The sequence below is a fragment of the Nycticebus coucang genome, chromosome 14, assembly GCF_027406575.1.
Source record: "Nycticebus coucang isolate mNycCou1 chromosome 14, mNycCou1.pri, whole genome shotgun sequence".
NCBI lineage: Eukaryota > Metazoa > Chordata > Mammalia > Primates > Lorisidae > Nycticebus > Nycticebus coucang.
The window spans coordinates 17970420-17984071 of record NC_069793.1 but is presented as its reverse complement, the minus strand read 5'-3'; the positions used below and the strand labels follow the sequence as shown (position 1 = coordinate 17984071).

The following is a 13652-nucleotide window of genomic DNA, read 5'->3' as shown; positions in this document are numbered from 1 at the left end:
CCTGTAGTCCCAGCTACTCAGGAGGCTGAGGCAAAAGAATTGCCTAAGCCTAGGAGTTGGAGGTTGCTGTGAGCTGTGAAGCCACCCACAGCACTCTACCGAGGGCAACAAAGTTAGATTCTATCTCTTAAAAAAAAAAAAAAAAAGTCACAAAATAGTCCCTGCCCAGAATTCTTTTTTGTTTTGTTTTGTTTTTTTGAGACAGAGTCTCACTTATTAACCCTCAGTAGAGTGCCCTGGTGTCACAGCTCACAGCAACCTCCAAATCCTTGGACTTAGCAATTCTCTTGCCTCAGCCTCCCGAGTAGCTGGGACTACAGGTGCCCGCCACAATGCCTGGCTATTTTTTTGTTGTAGTTTGGCTGGGGCTGGGTTTGAACCCACCACCCTTGGTATATGGGACCGGTGCCCTACTCACTGAGCCACAGGCGCCACCCCAGAATTCTTATGTTATGGAAATGAAAACCCTGGAATGAGGTGGTTTTACAAATATATTGGACTGGAACACAAACTATAGCTGTTTTGGGGCTGCAAACACACGTGGGCCTCAGAGCAGCTCCCCGTCAACAGCTCTGGCCCAGTGGTGTGGGCTGGTCCGAAGAGCAGCACTCTCTCTGAGTCCTGGCTTTCCCCTCCACAGAGCTGCACAGGTATCAGCTGCTCAGTACTCTCCACCTTTCCTTTCTATGGTGCGCAAGCCATACTGATTTAGGGCAGGTTTCATGTCCTTCTGTGGATCTGTCTCCTTGTTTGCACCAACACACTTCAAGCGCCTCAACACTGGGACTTTTCCATTTATTCCAGATCCAAACGCTGACTGCAGTGTGGGGCTGAAGTAAAATGACAATTTGGACACTTCTGAAAGCTTTAGTTGGGAGTTCCATTATGCAGGCCCGTCCTTGTCTCTTAGGATGGTCCTCCTCTTGCTTTAGGGACTGTTTCTGGCAATCTCGTAGAACACACAGTCAGTGCTCCAAAGGTCCATCTTGTACATGTAGAACCTATCAGTGAAGAGACACTCTGGGGCCCAGTACCAGCTAATAGAGACATATTCAGTGTATGGCTGCTTGGAATAGGTACTCTAGCAGGACCCAAAGTCCCATAATTTCAGGACATCCTGCTTTATTATATTTTCTGGTTTTACATCTCTGTGAAATATTCCATTTCTGTGCATATGATCAAGGGATTTATATAACTGGTACATATAGTACATAATTTTTTTTGCTTTTTTATTTATTTATTAAAAAATATTTTGTTTTTGAGACAGAGCCTCAAGCTGTTGCCCTGGCAGAGAGCTGTGGTGTCATAGCTCACAGCAACCTCCAACTTTTGGGCTTAAGTGATCCTCTTGCCTCAGTTTTTCGACCTTTTTTGTTTGTTTGTTTTTGAGACAGTCTCATTATGTTGCCCTCGATAGAGTGCTATGGCATCACAGCTCACAGCAACCTCAAACTCTTGGGCTTAAGAGAATCTCTTGCCTCAGCCTCCCAGTAGCTGGGACTACAGGCACCCGCCACAACGCCTGGGTATTTTTTGTTGTAGTTTGGCTGGGGCTGGGTTTGAACCTGCCACCCTTGGTATATGGGTCCGGCACCCTACTCCCTGAGCCACAGGCACCGCCCAACTTGTTTACTATCTTCATCCTGGATGTGGAAGCCTGAAACACTGCCAACACCGGACAGAAAAGAAAGAGGCAGGAAGGGTGGCCCCCTGCCTTCCCTGAGGCAGTGTCCTGCACTAAGACCTCCATGGTGGTCCCTTGATAGAAAGCATTAGGATCTGTCTGCCATGTTGTATCTCAAGTTTTCTATTTTTTGTAGGGATAAGGTCTTATTATGTTGCTCAGGCTGATCTGGAACTTCTATCCTCAAATGATCCTCCCACCTCAGTCTCCCAAAGTGCTAGGATTACAGTGGCATGAGCCACTGTACCCAGCCTACATAACCTTCTCTGTTTCCATATGATATTAGCATTTTTCTTATCCTTCACCTCTTCTTCCAGGGCCAACCTCAGGATTAAAGGTGACAGATAACTACCTACTAAGCATTTCAATTCATGCCCCAGGTGAGGCATCCAGAACAATTTCTGAAAATCATCTTTATTAAGATATAGTTCACATACCATAAATTCACTTGCTTAGGATGTAAAATTCAATGGGTAAGTATATTCACAGAATCGTTCAACTATTACTACAACCCAGGTTTAGAACATTTCATCCCTCAGAAAAAACCCAATACTCATTAGCAGCTACTCTTCATTTCACTTTTCCCCTACCATCCAGGGCAATCACTACTTTCTGTCTCTGACTTGCCAACTTGTAAACATTTCAAATAATTGAGTCATATAATATGTGGTCTCTTGTATCTGGCTTCTTTCACTTACCATGATGTGTTTAAGTTTTATCCATGTCCTACAGTATCTTCTTCTTTTTTTTTTTTTTTTTTTGTGGTTTTTGGCTGGGGCTGGGTTTGAACCCACCACCTCCAGCATATGGGACAGGCGCCCTACTCCTTGAGCCACAGGCGCCACCCCAGTATCAATATTTTAAATAACATTCCATGTATGAATGAATCTACTACATTTTTTTTTTCTTTTTTTGAGAGTCTCACTTTGTCATCCCCAGTAGAGTGCCGTCATGTAATAGCTCACAGCAACCTTAAATTCTTTGGCTTAAGCGATTCTCTTGCCTCAGCCTCCCAAGTAGCTGGGACTACAGGCGTCCGCTACAATAGCCGGCTATTTTTAGAGATGAGGTCTCACTCTGGCTCAAGCTGGTCTCCAACTCGTAAGCTCAGGCAATCCATTCACCTTGGCCTCTCAGAGTGCTAGGATTACAGGCATGAGCCACCATGCCCGGCCCTACTACCACAGTTCTATTTATCTGTTCATCAATTGATGTTGATAGACACAGGAATTTTGAAAACCAGATCTTTCTAAATGCTTGACGTCTAGGTTGCTGGCATTTACCTAAGGTAATAAAAAGGCATGCAAAATCCCAAATAATGGCCTGGTATGGTGATTCACACCTGTAGCCCTAGCACTTTGGAAGGCTGAGATAGGAAGACTGCTTGAGGCTAGGAGTTCAAGACCCGTCTGGGCAGTATAGTGAGACCCCATTTCTAAATATATATATATTAAAAAAAATTTTTTTTTTTTTTTGAGACAGAGTTCCAGTCTGTTACCCCAGGCTAGAGTGCCTGGCATTGCTAGATCATAGCAACCTCAAACTCTTGGGCTCAAGCAATACTTCTACCTCAGCCTTCCAAGCAGCTGGGACTACAGGTGCCCGCCACAATGCCTGGCTAAGTTTTTCTGCTTTTAGTAGAGATGGGTTCTCTTGCTCAGGCTTGTCTCAAACACCTGAGCTCAAGGAATTCCCCTCACCTTGACCTCCCAGAGTGCTAGGATTGTAGGTGCAAGCCACTAAGCTGGGTTTGAACCCACCACCTCCAGCATATGGGACAGGCGCCCTACTCCTTGAGCCACAGGCGCCACCCCAGTATCAGTATTTTAAATAACATTCCATGTAAAAAATGGAATTTAAAAATTTAAATATTAGCTGGGTGTGATAGAGTGCACCTGTAGTCTTATCTACCCAGGTGACTGAAGCAAGAGGATCGCCTAAGCCCAGGGGTTTGAGGCTATAGTGAGCTGTGGTTGAGCCATGGCACTCCAGCCTAGGTGACAGAGCAAGGCCGTCTTTTTTTTTTTTGAGACAGAGCCTCAAGCTGTCACCCTGGGTAGAGTGCTATGGCATCACAGCTCATAGCAACCTCCAACTCCTGGGCTCCAGCGATTCTCCTGCCTCAGCCTCCCAAGTAACTGGGACTACAGGCACCCGCCACAATGCCCGGCTATTTTTTGGTTGCAGTCGTTATTGTTGTTTGGCAGGCCCGGGCTGGATTCAAACCCGCCAGCTCATGTGTATGTGGCTGGTGCCTTTGCCGCTTAAGCCACAGGCACAGAGCCGCAGGGCCTTCTCTTAAAAAAAAAAAAAAAAAAAAAAAAAAGGAGTGGCGCCTGTGGCTCAGTTAGTAAGGCGCCAGCCCCATATACCGAGGGTGGCAGGTTCAAACCCGGCCCCGGCCGAACTGCAACCAAAAAAATAGCCAGGCATTGTGGTGGGCGCCTGTAGTCCTAGCTACTTGGGAGGCTGAGGCAAGAGAATCGCTTAAGCCCAGGAGTTGGAGGTTGCTGTGAGCTGTGTGAGGCCATGGCACTCTACCGAGGGCCATAAAGTGAGACTCTGTCTCTACAAAAAAAAAAAAAAAAAGTGTTGGCTTGGAGCATGTAGCTAAAGCAGCTAAGGTGCCAGCCACATACACCAGAGCTGGCGGGTTCAAATCCAGCCTGGGCCCGCCAAACAACAATGACACCTATAACCAAAAAATAGCCAGGCTTTGTGGTGGGTGCCTGTAGTCCCAGCTACTTGGGAGGCTGACACAAGAGAATTGCTTAAGCCCAGGAGTTTGAGGTTGCTGTGAGCTGTGAGCTGTGACCGTGGCACTCTACCCAGGGTGACAGGTTGAGACTCTGTCTCTGGTTCAGTGAGTAGGGCGCCGGCCCCATATACCGAGGGTAGCAGGTTCAAACCCGGCCTTGGCCAAACTGCAACCAAAAAATAGCCGGTGTTGTGGCGGGCACCTATAGTCCCAGCTGCTCAGGAGGCTGAGGCAAGAGAATCACGTAAGCCCAAAAGCTGGAGGTTGCTGTAGGCCGTGTGACGCCACGGCACTCTAACTGAGGGCAGTAAAGTGAGACTCTGTCTCTACAAAAAAAAAAAAAAAAAAAAAAAAAAATACTACATAGAGAAAGCAGTCAGTTCCCTTGTACCTCAGTAAATGGACAGAAAACCATCTTACATGCTTACCTTATCTGGTGCATTTTTGCTTAACATTAAAGGAAAGACTCGCTCATGAAGCCAATACTTGCGATTGTTGCTATTACAGCCATACAAGAAGATATTATTCTTACGGCTGTGGCCGTGGAAATCACAATACAAAAGAACCTCTCTTTCTTCAAGAAGTCTATTGAGGAGAGGAAAGAAAGGACTCAGTGGATATTCAGATGCATGGAAATCCTCTTTTACATTTACATGGATGGAGCTGGAACATATCCTACTTTGTAAAGTATCTCAAGAATAGAAGAAAAAATATCCCATGTACTCAGTACTATTATGAAACCAATTTACAATCACTCACACTTTCATATGAAGAACAGATCACAACTATGGCCCAAGATGAAGGAGGGAGGATGGGAGGGGAGGGGGGAGGTAAAAAAAAATGCATGGAAATAATCAAGGATTATGTGGCATCTCTTCCTTAAATATGGCTATTTATACATTCCCTCCCAAGAAAATCCCAACTTCAATGGCCTTCAGTAGACCCTATCCCCATCCTTAGCCATTGCTAAAAATATTTCACCAGCATTTCTTGTCCCTCTTAATCAGAGGGACTTGAAATGGAAAAGTCTGACATGGAAATGGATGGTGGGTAGGCCTTGTGTAAGCTGACAAGGAAGTGGAGCAAACCTATTGGGAAAAAGCCCACCCTGAAGCAGAACTGTGAAGAGAAGAAGGGAGGCATAGAGGCTGCAGCTACAGGAAAGAAAAAGAACCAAGGAGACTTGGTGCCTGTAGCTCAGTGGCTAGGGTGCCAGCCACATATACCTGACCTGGCAGGTTCAAACCCAGCCCGGGCCTGCCAAACAACAACTGTAACTAAAAAATAGCCAGGCATTGTGGCAGGCGCCTGTAAGTCACAGGTACTTGGGAGGTTGAAGCAAGAGAATCCCAAGATGAGGCTGCTGTGAGTTGTGCCGCAAAGGCACTCTGGCACTCTACCAAGGGCAACATAATGAGACTCTGTCTCAAAAAAAAAAAAAAAAACAAAAAAACCAAAAGAAAAGAAAAAGAACCAAAGAAAGCTTTTGTTCCCAACTTTCTAGGGGCAGTTCCTAAAGGCTCAGTTTGTCTTCTGATCACCCACGACACCTATTCCAACTGTATAAACATGCTGACTTTCTCCATGATGATGTTGGTAAGGTAATAATGCTACACATTTATAATGTGCTGGGTATATGCTAAATAAGTCTCATGGATTATCTCATTCAATCCTTACAGTAATAACCCAAGGCAGGTATTATTATCACCATTCTACAGATGAGCAAGCTGAGGCTCAGAGGTTAAATCACTTAGCCAAAGTCACAGAACCAGCCATTAGTAAACCAGGTCTCAAACCCAGGCCAGTCTAAGTCCCAAATTCATGCTCACCAGCCCAAACTACTCTCCACCTTTTTATTTTGAGACAGAGTCTGACTTGGGCTCAAGTGATTCTCTTGCCTCAGCCTCCTGAGTAGCTGGGACTACAGGTGCTGGTCACAGAGCCTGGCTATGTTTAGAAACAGGGTCTCGCTCTAGCTCAGGCTGGTCTTGAATTCCTGAGCCTAGGCAATCCACCCACCTCAGCCTTAAGTGCTGGGATTATAGGCGTGGGCCACAGCGCCCGGCCGTTACTCCCTACATTTAAACAGCATGGTTAGAAGGTGTGCATGCACATATTTTTACTGTATTTTCATTCCCAATGAAATTTAGAAAATTCCTTCAAAGTAAGTGCTATTAAAGGCTATAGCTATCAACTCTTTAACACAGGCTTGAAAACTGCTAACAGATTTTATTTTCTTTCTTCCTGAGAGGTAATATAAGATAGTAATAAGGAAGTCTCTAAATCTAGAGACCCTGTGTTTAAATATCTACTCTATCACTTACGAGTTGTGTGACCTTAGGCAATTAATCCCCTCATACAACATAGGATATTGAATTTGGGTCATGTGTGTAAAACACTGAGAATAGTGCCTGTCACTTCATATGTAAGTACTAATTGTTAGCTACTATTAGTATTACACAGGTCTTATGAAGAACACCTAGGAACTCGGACCTTTTCCATTCAATTGTTTCACTTACAAGTTTCATTCCTACATGAAATGTTGTATGTTCAGTTTCAACCCAAAGATTAGACATGATTTAAAAGTCTGAAAATTAACAAACCCACTTGACTGCAAAGAGAATGGTAAAAATTCTGTCTCCAAAGCCACATTTGATTCCTGTAACAGAAGAGACCTCGTGCCCCATCAGAGATATCTGGCGCTAGTACTCACAACATTCCCAGAAAGATCAACAGATAAAAGGTCTCACCTTTTGATCATGTTCCTGGTATACCAAATGCAAGGGAAAGTCTCCTTGAGAATGGTTTTATAATGCCTGTTCAAGTCCCTTCCAGCCAAGGAACATCGATAATTTCCCACAATCACACCATCTGGATTTAACATGGGAACCACCTTGAAGACAAAGATATCTCTGAGGAGCTGGGCATCTGGGGATTTGCTAAGGATGAAGTCCAGAAAGCCTTTCATAATCCAGGAGCCATTACTTTCCCCAGGGTGGACCCTAGCACTCAAGACCACAGCTCTCTTTGCAGCTGCCTGTTGAGGGGTCTGGGATGGATTGGTGATGGTGAGCAGGTAGACAGTATTTCCTGCTAGGCTCCTACATAAAGTTCGGAGCTTGCAGAACTGAGACTGGATGGGGTTGTTAGCCACTGACAGGAGGTAGCACTGCAAATTGGTGTATGTATAAGGGTAGAAGTGTGCAAAGAAGCAAGTGTCCTGGTCATGTGGAAACCGAATGGTCCACGTGAGACAGTAGAAGGGCTGTTGCCCATCATCTGTGTTGTTTTTATAGTACTTAATTTCATTTCCTTCTCTCCTCCAGCCAATGTTGTGGATGTTGGCATCCAACTGGGAGTACATGAGTGGCTTCATCCCTATGGTATAAAGGCTCTTGGGTTTTAGCAAGTTGATGATGGTGAAGCGATAGGTGGCATCTTTTCTGGTGTTCTGAACCCGAAAATAAAACCATTGAGTATGTTTGTTTGTGTAGAGGTCAGTTCGCAAGGTGAGTTCATACTCATAGGTGTCTCTGTAATGGGAAAAATAGAAGAACATCTCTGTAACTTCACATTCCTCTTAAAAACAAATCTGGAAAAATACTGCTTTTCTCTGGTAAAAATGAATCTATTTACAACAGAAAAACCTGAACCTGCAACATCAAACATTTATTTTCTAATTAGTTCTCCAATGCACATATTAAACTAGTAGAAACTTGAGGAAAGAAAAATTGTTTGGAATGGAGAAGACAGTTTCAAAACACATTGTTGCATATTTTTTTTTTTTGAGACAGAGCCTCAAGCTATCGCCCTGGGTAGAGTGCTGTGGCGTCACAGCTCACAGCAACCTCCAACTCCTGGGCTTAAGTGATTCTCTTGCCTCAGCCTCCCAAGTAGCTGGGACTACAGGTGCCTGCCACAACGCCCAGCTATTTTTTGGTTGTAGTTGTCATAGTTTGGAAGGCCCAGGCCAGATTTGAACCTGCCAGCTCTGGTGTACGTGGCTGGCCCCTTAGCCACTTGAGCTACAGGCACCACCCAGTTGCATAGCATGTTTAGAAGTTCTGTGAGCTTTTTGGTGTTTTTCCAGAGTGCTTAGTAGAAGTTTCTAACCACTGTAGTATATGGTAATGAACAGGTCGGGTGCGATGGCTCACACGGGTAAATCCTAGCATTCTGGGAGGCCGAGGTGGTTGGATTGCTTGAGCTCAGGAGTTTTAAAACCAGCCTCAGGGGGAAAAAAAAATTGTAAACATCATAATTTCCCATCAGTTATGAACACGGTGAATATGGTGTGGAATAATCCTACAACGGAATAATATACACTATTAAAAATAAAGATATATATGGATGGTTCTGCCATAAAAAAACACCTAAAATTTTTTAAGTAGAAAAAGACAACTGGGGCGGCGCCTGTGGCTCAACGGGTAGGGCACCGGTCCCATATGCCGGAGGTGGCAGGTTCAAGCCCAGCTGCGGCCCAAAAAAAAAAAAGACAACTGGCAAAACAATGTGTGTATATCATTATCCTTTTTTTTTTTTTTTTAAATTGAGACGGTCTCACTTTGTCATCCACTGAGCTACAGGCACCCAGCCTTTTTTTTTTTTTTTTTAGATAGTCTCACTTTGTTGCCCTCGGTAGAGTGCACTGGTGTCATAGCTCACAGCAACCTCAAACTCTTGGGTTCAAGTGATTCTCTTGCCTCAGCCTCCCAAGTAGCTGAGACTTACAGGTGCCTGCCACAACGCCCAGCTATTTTTAGAAGTCCGGAACTCAAACTCGTGAGCTCAGGCAATTCACCTACCTTGGCTTCCTAGAGTGTTAGGATTACAGGCATGAGCTACAGTGCCCGGCCAGCAGTTGCTGCATCTGGGAGGTGTGATGATAGGACTCTTTATATTATGCATATTTACTACATCAATCTTTTTTTTTTATTTTTGAGACAGAGCCTCAAGCTGTCACCCTGGGTAGAGTGCCATGGCATCACATCTCACAGCAACCTCCAACTCCTAGGCTTAAACGATTCTCTTGCCTCAGCCTCCCAAGTAGCTGGGATTATAGATGCCTGGCAGAATGCCTGGCTTTTTTTGGTTGTAGTTGTCATTGTTGTTTGGCAGGCCCAGGCTGGATTTGAACTCACCAGCTCTGGTGTATGTGGCTGGCACCTTAGCTGCTTGAGCTACAGGTGCTGAGCCACTAAATCAAATTTTAAGTGAGCTCTAGTTTCTTTCATAAGCAGAAGAAACAATTTAGATGATGTTTTATTCTGGGGAAAACATGAGTCATAATTATTCCATTCTTCTTCTTCACTCTCATAACCATTTCTTACCACTTCTCTCTTTTTTTACTAACACTCCTAATTCTGATATCATTCCTGAAAGTGCCTCTCAATCACTGTAATTACTATCCTTTTGGGAAATTTCTTTTTACTTACACTCTGACAGCTTTTTGTAGATTCCCACTCTCAAACCTTGATTCAAACAATAGGGTATTGTCTTCTGGTCCTTGCAAGGTGACAGCAAGTTCCTTGATACTTCCTCGTTTGCCTCCTACTCTGGAACTGGTGAAATAGGAACCTTCTGTGGGCACTGCAGATAAAATAAACATACTTTGTCCATACTTCTCTCCACTCAAAAATTCATTTATTCAGAAATTTACTGACCTCATCTATGTGGTCAGCACTATTCTAGGTGAACAACAGTTGAATATTCAAATTTTCAATCACCTTTGCTGAGACTTTTTTTTCCCTCAGTAGAGTACTGTGGTGTCACAGCTCACAGAAACCCCAAACTCTTGGGCTTAAGCGATTCTTTTGCCTCACGCTCCCAAGAAGCTGGGATTGCAGATACCCACCACAACATCCAGCTATTTTTTAGATGGGGGTCTCGATCTTGCTCAGGCTGGTCTCAAATTCATGAGCTCAAGCAATCCACCTGCCTCCCAAGTGTTGGGATTACAGGTGTGAGCCACCTTGTCCAGTGTCTTTTGCTGAGACTTTTAATTTTCATTTTTTTTCTTTCGAGACATGGTCTCACTCTGCCATCCTGGGTAGAGTGCAGTGGTGTCATCATAGCTCACGGCAACCTCAAACTGGGAGGCCCAAGCTATCCTCCTGCCTCAGTCTCCCCAGTAGCCGGGACTATAGGTATGCACCACCACACCTGATTTTCTATTTACATATAGATTGGGTCTCATTCTTGCTCTGGCTCTTCTTAATCCTCCTGCCTCCGCCTCCTAGAATGCCAGGATTATGGGCACAAGCCACTACAACTAGCCAGAGGCTTTTAATTTTCAACCATTTATTTCTTTGGAGTCTTTTAAGCATATAAGGGCACTTCCTTTTGTTTTATGACTCCCCTTGGTATCTCAGATACTGCTTGTACCCAACTGAACCCTAATTTAAAAGAAATGTTGGCAAAAATGATATTCTAAATGTTTGAAAATACAATGCTATTTCACCTACCTTTATGGAGGATCTGAAAACATTTGTAATCTTTTCTATAAAAAATGCAAATAGTGGCTTGGCGCTTATAGCTCAGTGGTTATGGTGCCAGCCACATACACCAGGGCTAGCTGGGTGTTGTGGCGGGCATCTATAGTTCCAGATACTTGGGAGGCTGAGGCAAGGGAATCATTTAAGCCCAAGAGTTTGAGGTTGCTGGGAACTGTAACACCACAGCACTCTACCAAGGGTGACATAGTCAGATGCTGTCTCAAAAAAAAAAAAAAAAAAAGAAAAAATATATAGTCAGATGTTAACAATACCCGTGAACAAGTACCCATAACAATTGATATCAAAGATGTTGACCAGGGGGCAGTATACATCCTACCATTAAATAGTAATATTTTGCTGGGCCTGATTTTATAACTAGTCAGTTTATTAGTGAACACACCCATATTTTGATGACTAAGGTAGAGCTAGACAGTGAATTGCTTTATTGCTTTACTATACTTTATTTCATTGTATATAGCTTCCCCCATAGTAATATTTATTATTATATTATTATTTATTTTTTTAGAGACAGAGTCTTACTTTATTGCCCTTGGTAGAGTGACGTGGTGTCACAGCTCACAGCAACCTCCAACTCCTGGGCTTTAGGTGATTCTCTTGTCTCGGCCTCCTGAGTAGCTGGGACTACAGGCACTTACCACAATGCCCAGCTATTTTTTTGTTGCAGTTTGGCCAGGGCCAGGTTTGAACCCACCACACTCGGTATATGGGGCCAGCGCCCTACCCACTGAGCCACAGGCACCGCCCAATTATTATTATTTTTAAAGACTGGGTCTCTCGTCTCTCAGACTTCAAAGACTTGCTCAGGCTGCAGTGCAGGCAGTGGCTGTTCACAGGTACTGCTACTGCTTCCTCAGCTTCCAAAGCAGTTGGGATTATAGGCATGTGTCACCAGGCCAAGCTTTGTTTTTTCACCATATTAACATTAACATGAGGAGAGCTCATAATCAAGGCAAGTGAGAGTGGAGCATGTGCTATTTATATCTCAGAGAAGCCTTGAACTATAATTGGCTCATTTCATCCCTCTACTTGCAGGAATATAAAAATTATGCAGACATTCCCTCCTACTTCTGCTTCTTTCTCCAAGAGCCTCCTCTGATTTCACTGACTAGGCACATTCTATTTCTAACTAAACTCGGTATATATTCCACCTCCAATAAAACATTTTCTGATCATTGTATTGATTGATTTTGAAATTGTGACAAATTTTTTTCTATTTCTTTCATATAATGTTTTCCAATTGTCAAAAATTCTTGTTTAAAAACTCTAATTGGTCCTGGTATTGATTGTATGTGCAGAGTATCAGATTATTTTTAGTGATGACAAAGGATGCCCTTGTGGGCAGCTCCCCTACCTCCTCCTATCCATCCCTAATAACAATTTGTGGTCTTGCCATTATTCTAAATTCGCTTCCCCCCCTCAGAAAGGTTCCTGTTACATTCTTTGCTCATTGCTCTCTAGCATTATGCCCCCTTTGTTCTATCTCTAATGGTACTGTTTCCACCTGCTCCACATCCTCCCCAGCACTTATTATTGTCTATCTTTTATTACTGCTATTCTAGTGGGTATGAAAAAGTACTAATGTCAGCTTGGTGCCTGTAGCTCAGTGAGTAGGGTGCTGGCCACATACACCGAGGCTGGCAGGGTCGAGCTGTCAGTTGCTAAATTCAGCAATAACAACTGAAACAAAAACAACAAAAAAATAGCTGGGTGTTGTGGGTGCCTGTAGTCCCAGCTACTTAAGAGGCTGAGGCAAGAGAATCACTTAAGCCCAAGAGTTTGAAGTTGCTGTAAGCTGTGACGCCACAGCACTCTACTGAGGTAGACATGCCTTTTCTTTTTTTTCTTTTTTGTAGAGACAAGAGTTTCACTTTATGGCCCTCGGTAGAGTGCCATGGCATCACACAGCTCACAGCAACCTCCAACTCCTGGGCTTAAGCGATTCTCTTGCCTCAGCCTCCCGAGTAGCTGGGACTACAGGTGCCCGCCACAACACCTGGCTATTTTTTCGTTGCAGTTCGGCCGGGGCTGAGGCCGGGTTTGAACCCGCCACCCTCAGTATATGGGGCCGGCGCCTTACGGACTGAGCCACAGGTGCCACCCAGACATGCCTTTTCAAAAAAAAGAAAGAAAAACTACTAACATCTAACATGGTTTCAATTTTCACTTAACAACTTATGATGTTCAGCATCTTTTCATGTACTTAAAAGGCATTTGTACTGGGCAGCGCCTGTGGCTCAGTGCGTAGGGCACCAGCCCCATAAACTGATGGTGGCAGGTTTGAACCCGGCCCCAGCCAAACTGCGACAAAAAAAAAATAGCTGGGCATTGTAGTGGGCGCCTGTAGTCCCAGATACTTGGGAGGCTGAGGCAAGAGAATCACCTAAGCCCAAGAGCCGGAGGTTGCTGTGAGCTGTGACACCACAGCATTTTACTGAGGGCAACAAATTGAGACTCTGTTTCTTTTTTTTAAAAAAACAAAGCATTTGTATTATTTTCTTTGGTAAAATATTCAAATCTATTGCCCATTTTTTAGTTGGTTTGTCTTTTTTTTGAGACAGAGTCTATTTCACCCTTGATAGAGTGCCATGGCATCATAGCTCATAGCAATGTCAAACTCTAGGTGATTAAGTGATTGTCTTGCCTCAGCCTCTCAAGTAGCTGGGACTACAGGCTCCCATCACAATGCTTGGCTATT

General features: G+C 44.1%; 1 protein-coding gene across 5 annotated transcripts in view; it reads right to left on the bottom strand.

Annotated features, from left to right (window-relative positions):
• AGBL2 (AGBL carboxypeptidase 2) overlaps window positions 1-13652 on the bottom strand; it is a 59947-nt gene that overhangs the window by 26512 nt on the left and 19783 nt on the right. For all 5 annotated transcript variants that reach the window (XM_053561758.1, XM_053561760.1, XM_053561761.1 and 2 more), the window contains 3 exons: window positions 9878-10031; window positions 7193-7975; window positions 4871-5027 (listed from right to left, as the gene is read on the bottom strand). In XM_053561758.1, the coding sequence (XP_053417733.1) occupies window positions 4871-5027; window positions 7193-7975; window positions 9878-10031 (1094 nt within the window). The remainder of the gene's footprint in view (window positions 1-4870; window positions 5028-7192; window positions 7976-9877; window positions 10032-13652) is intronic.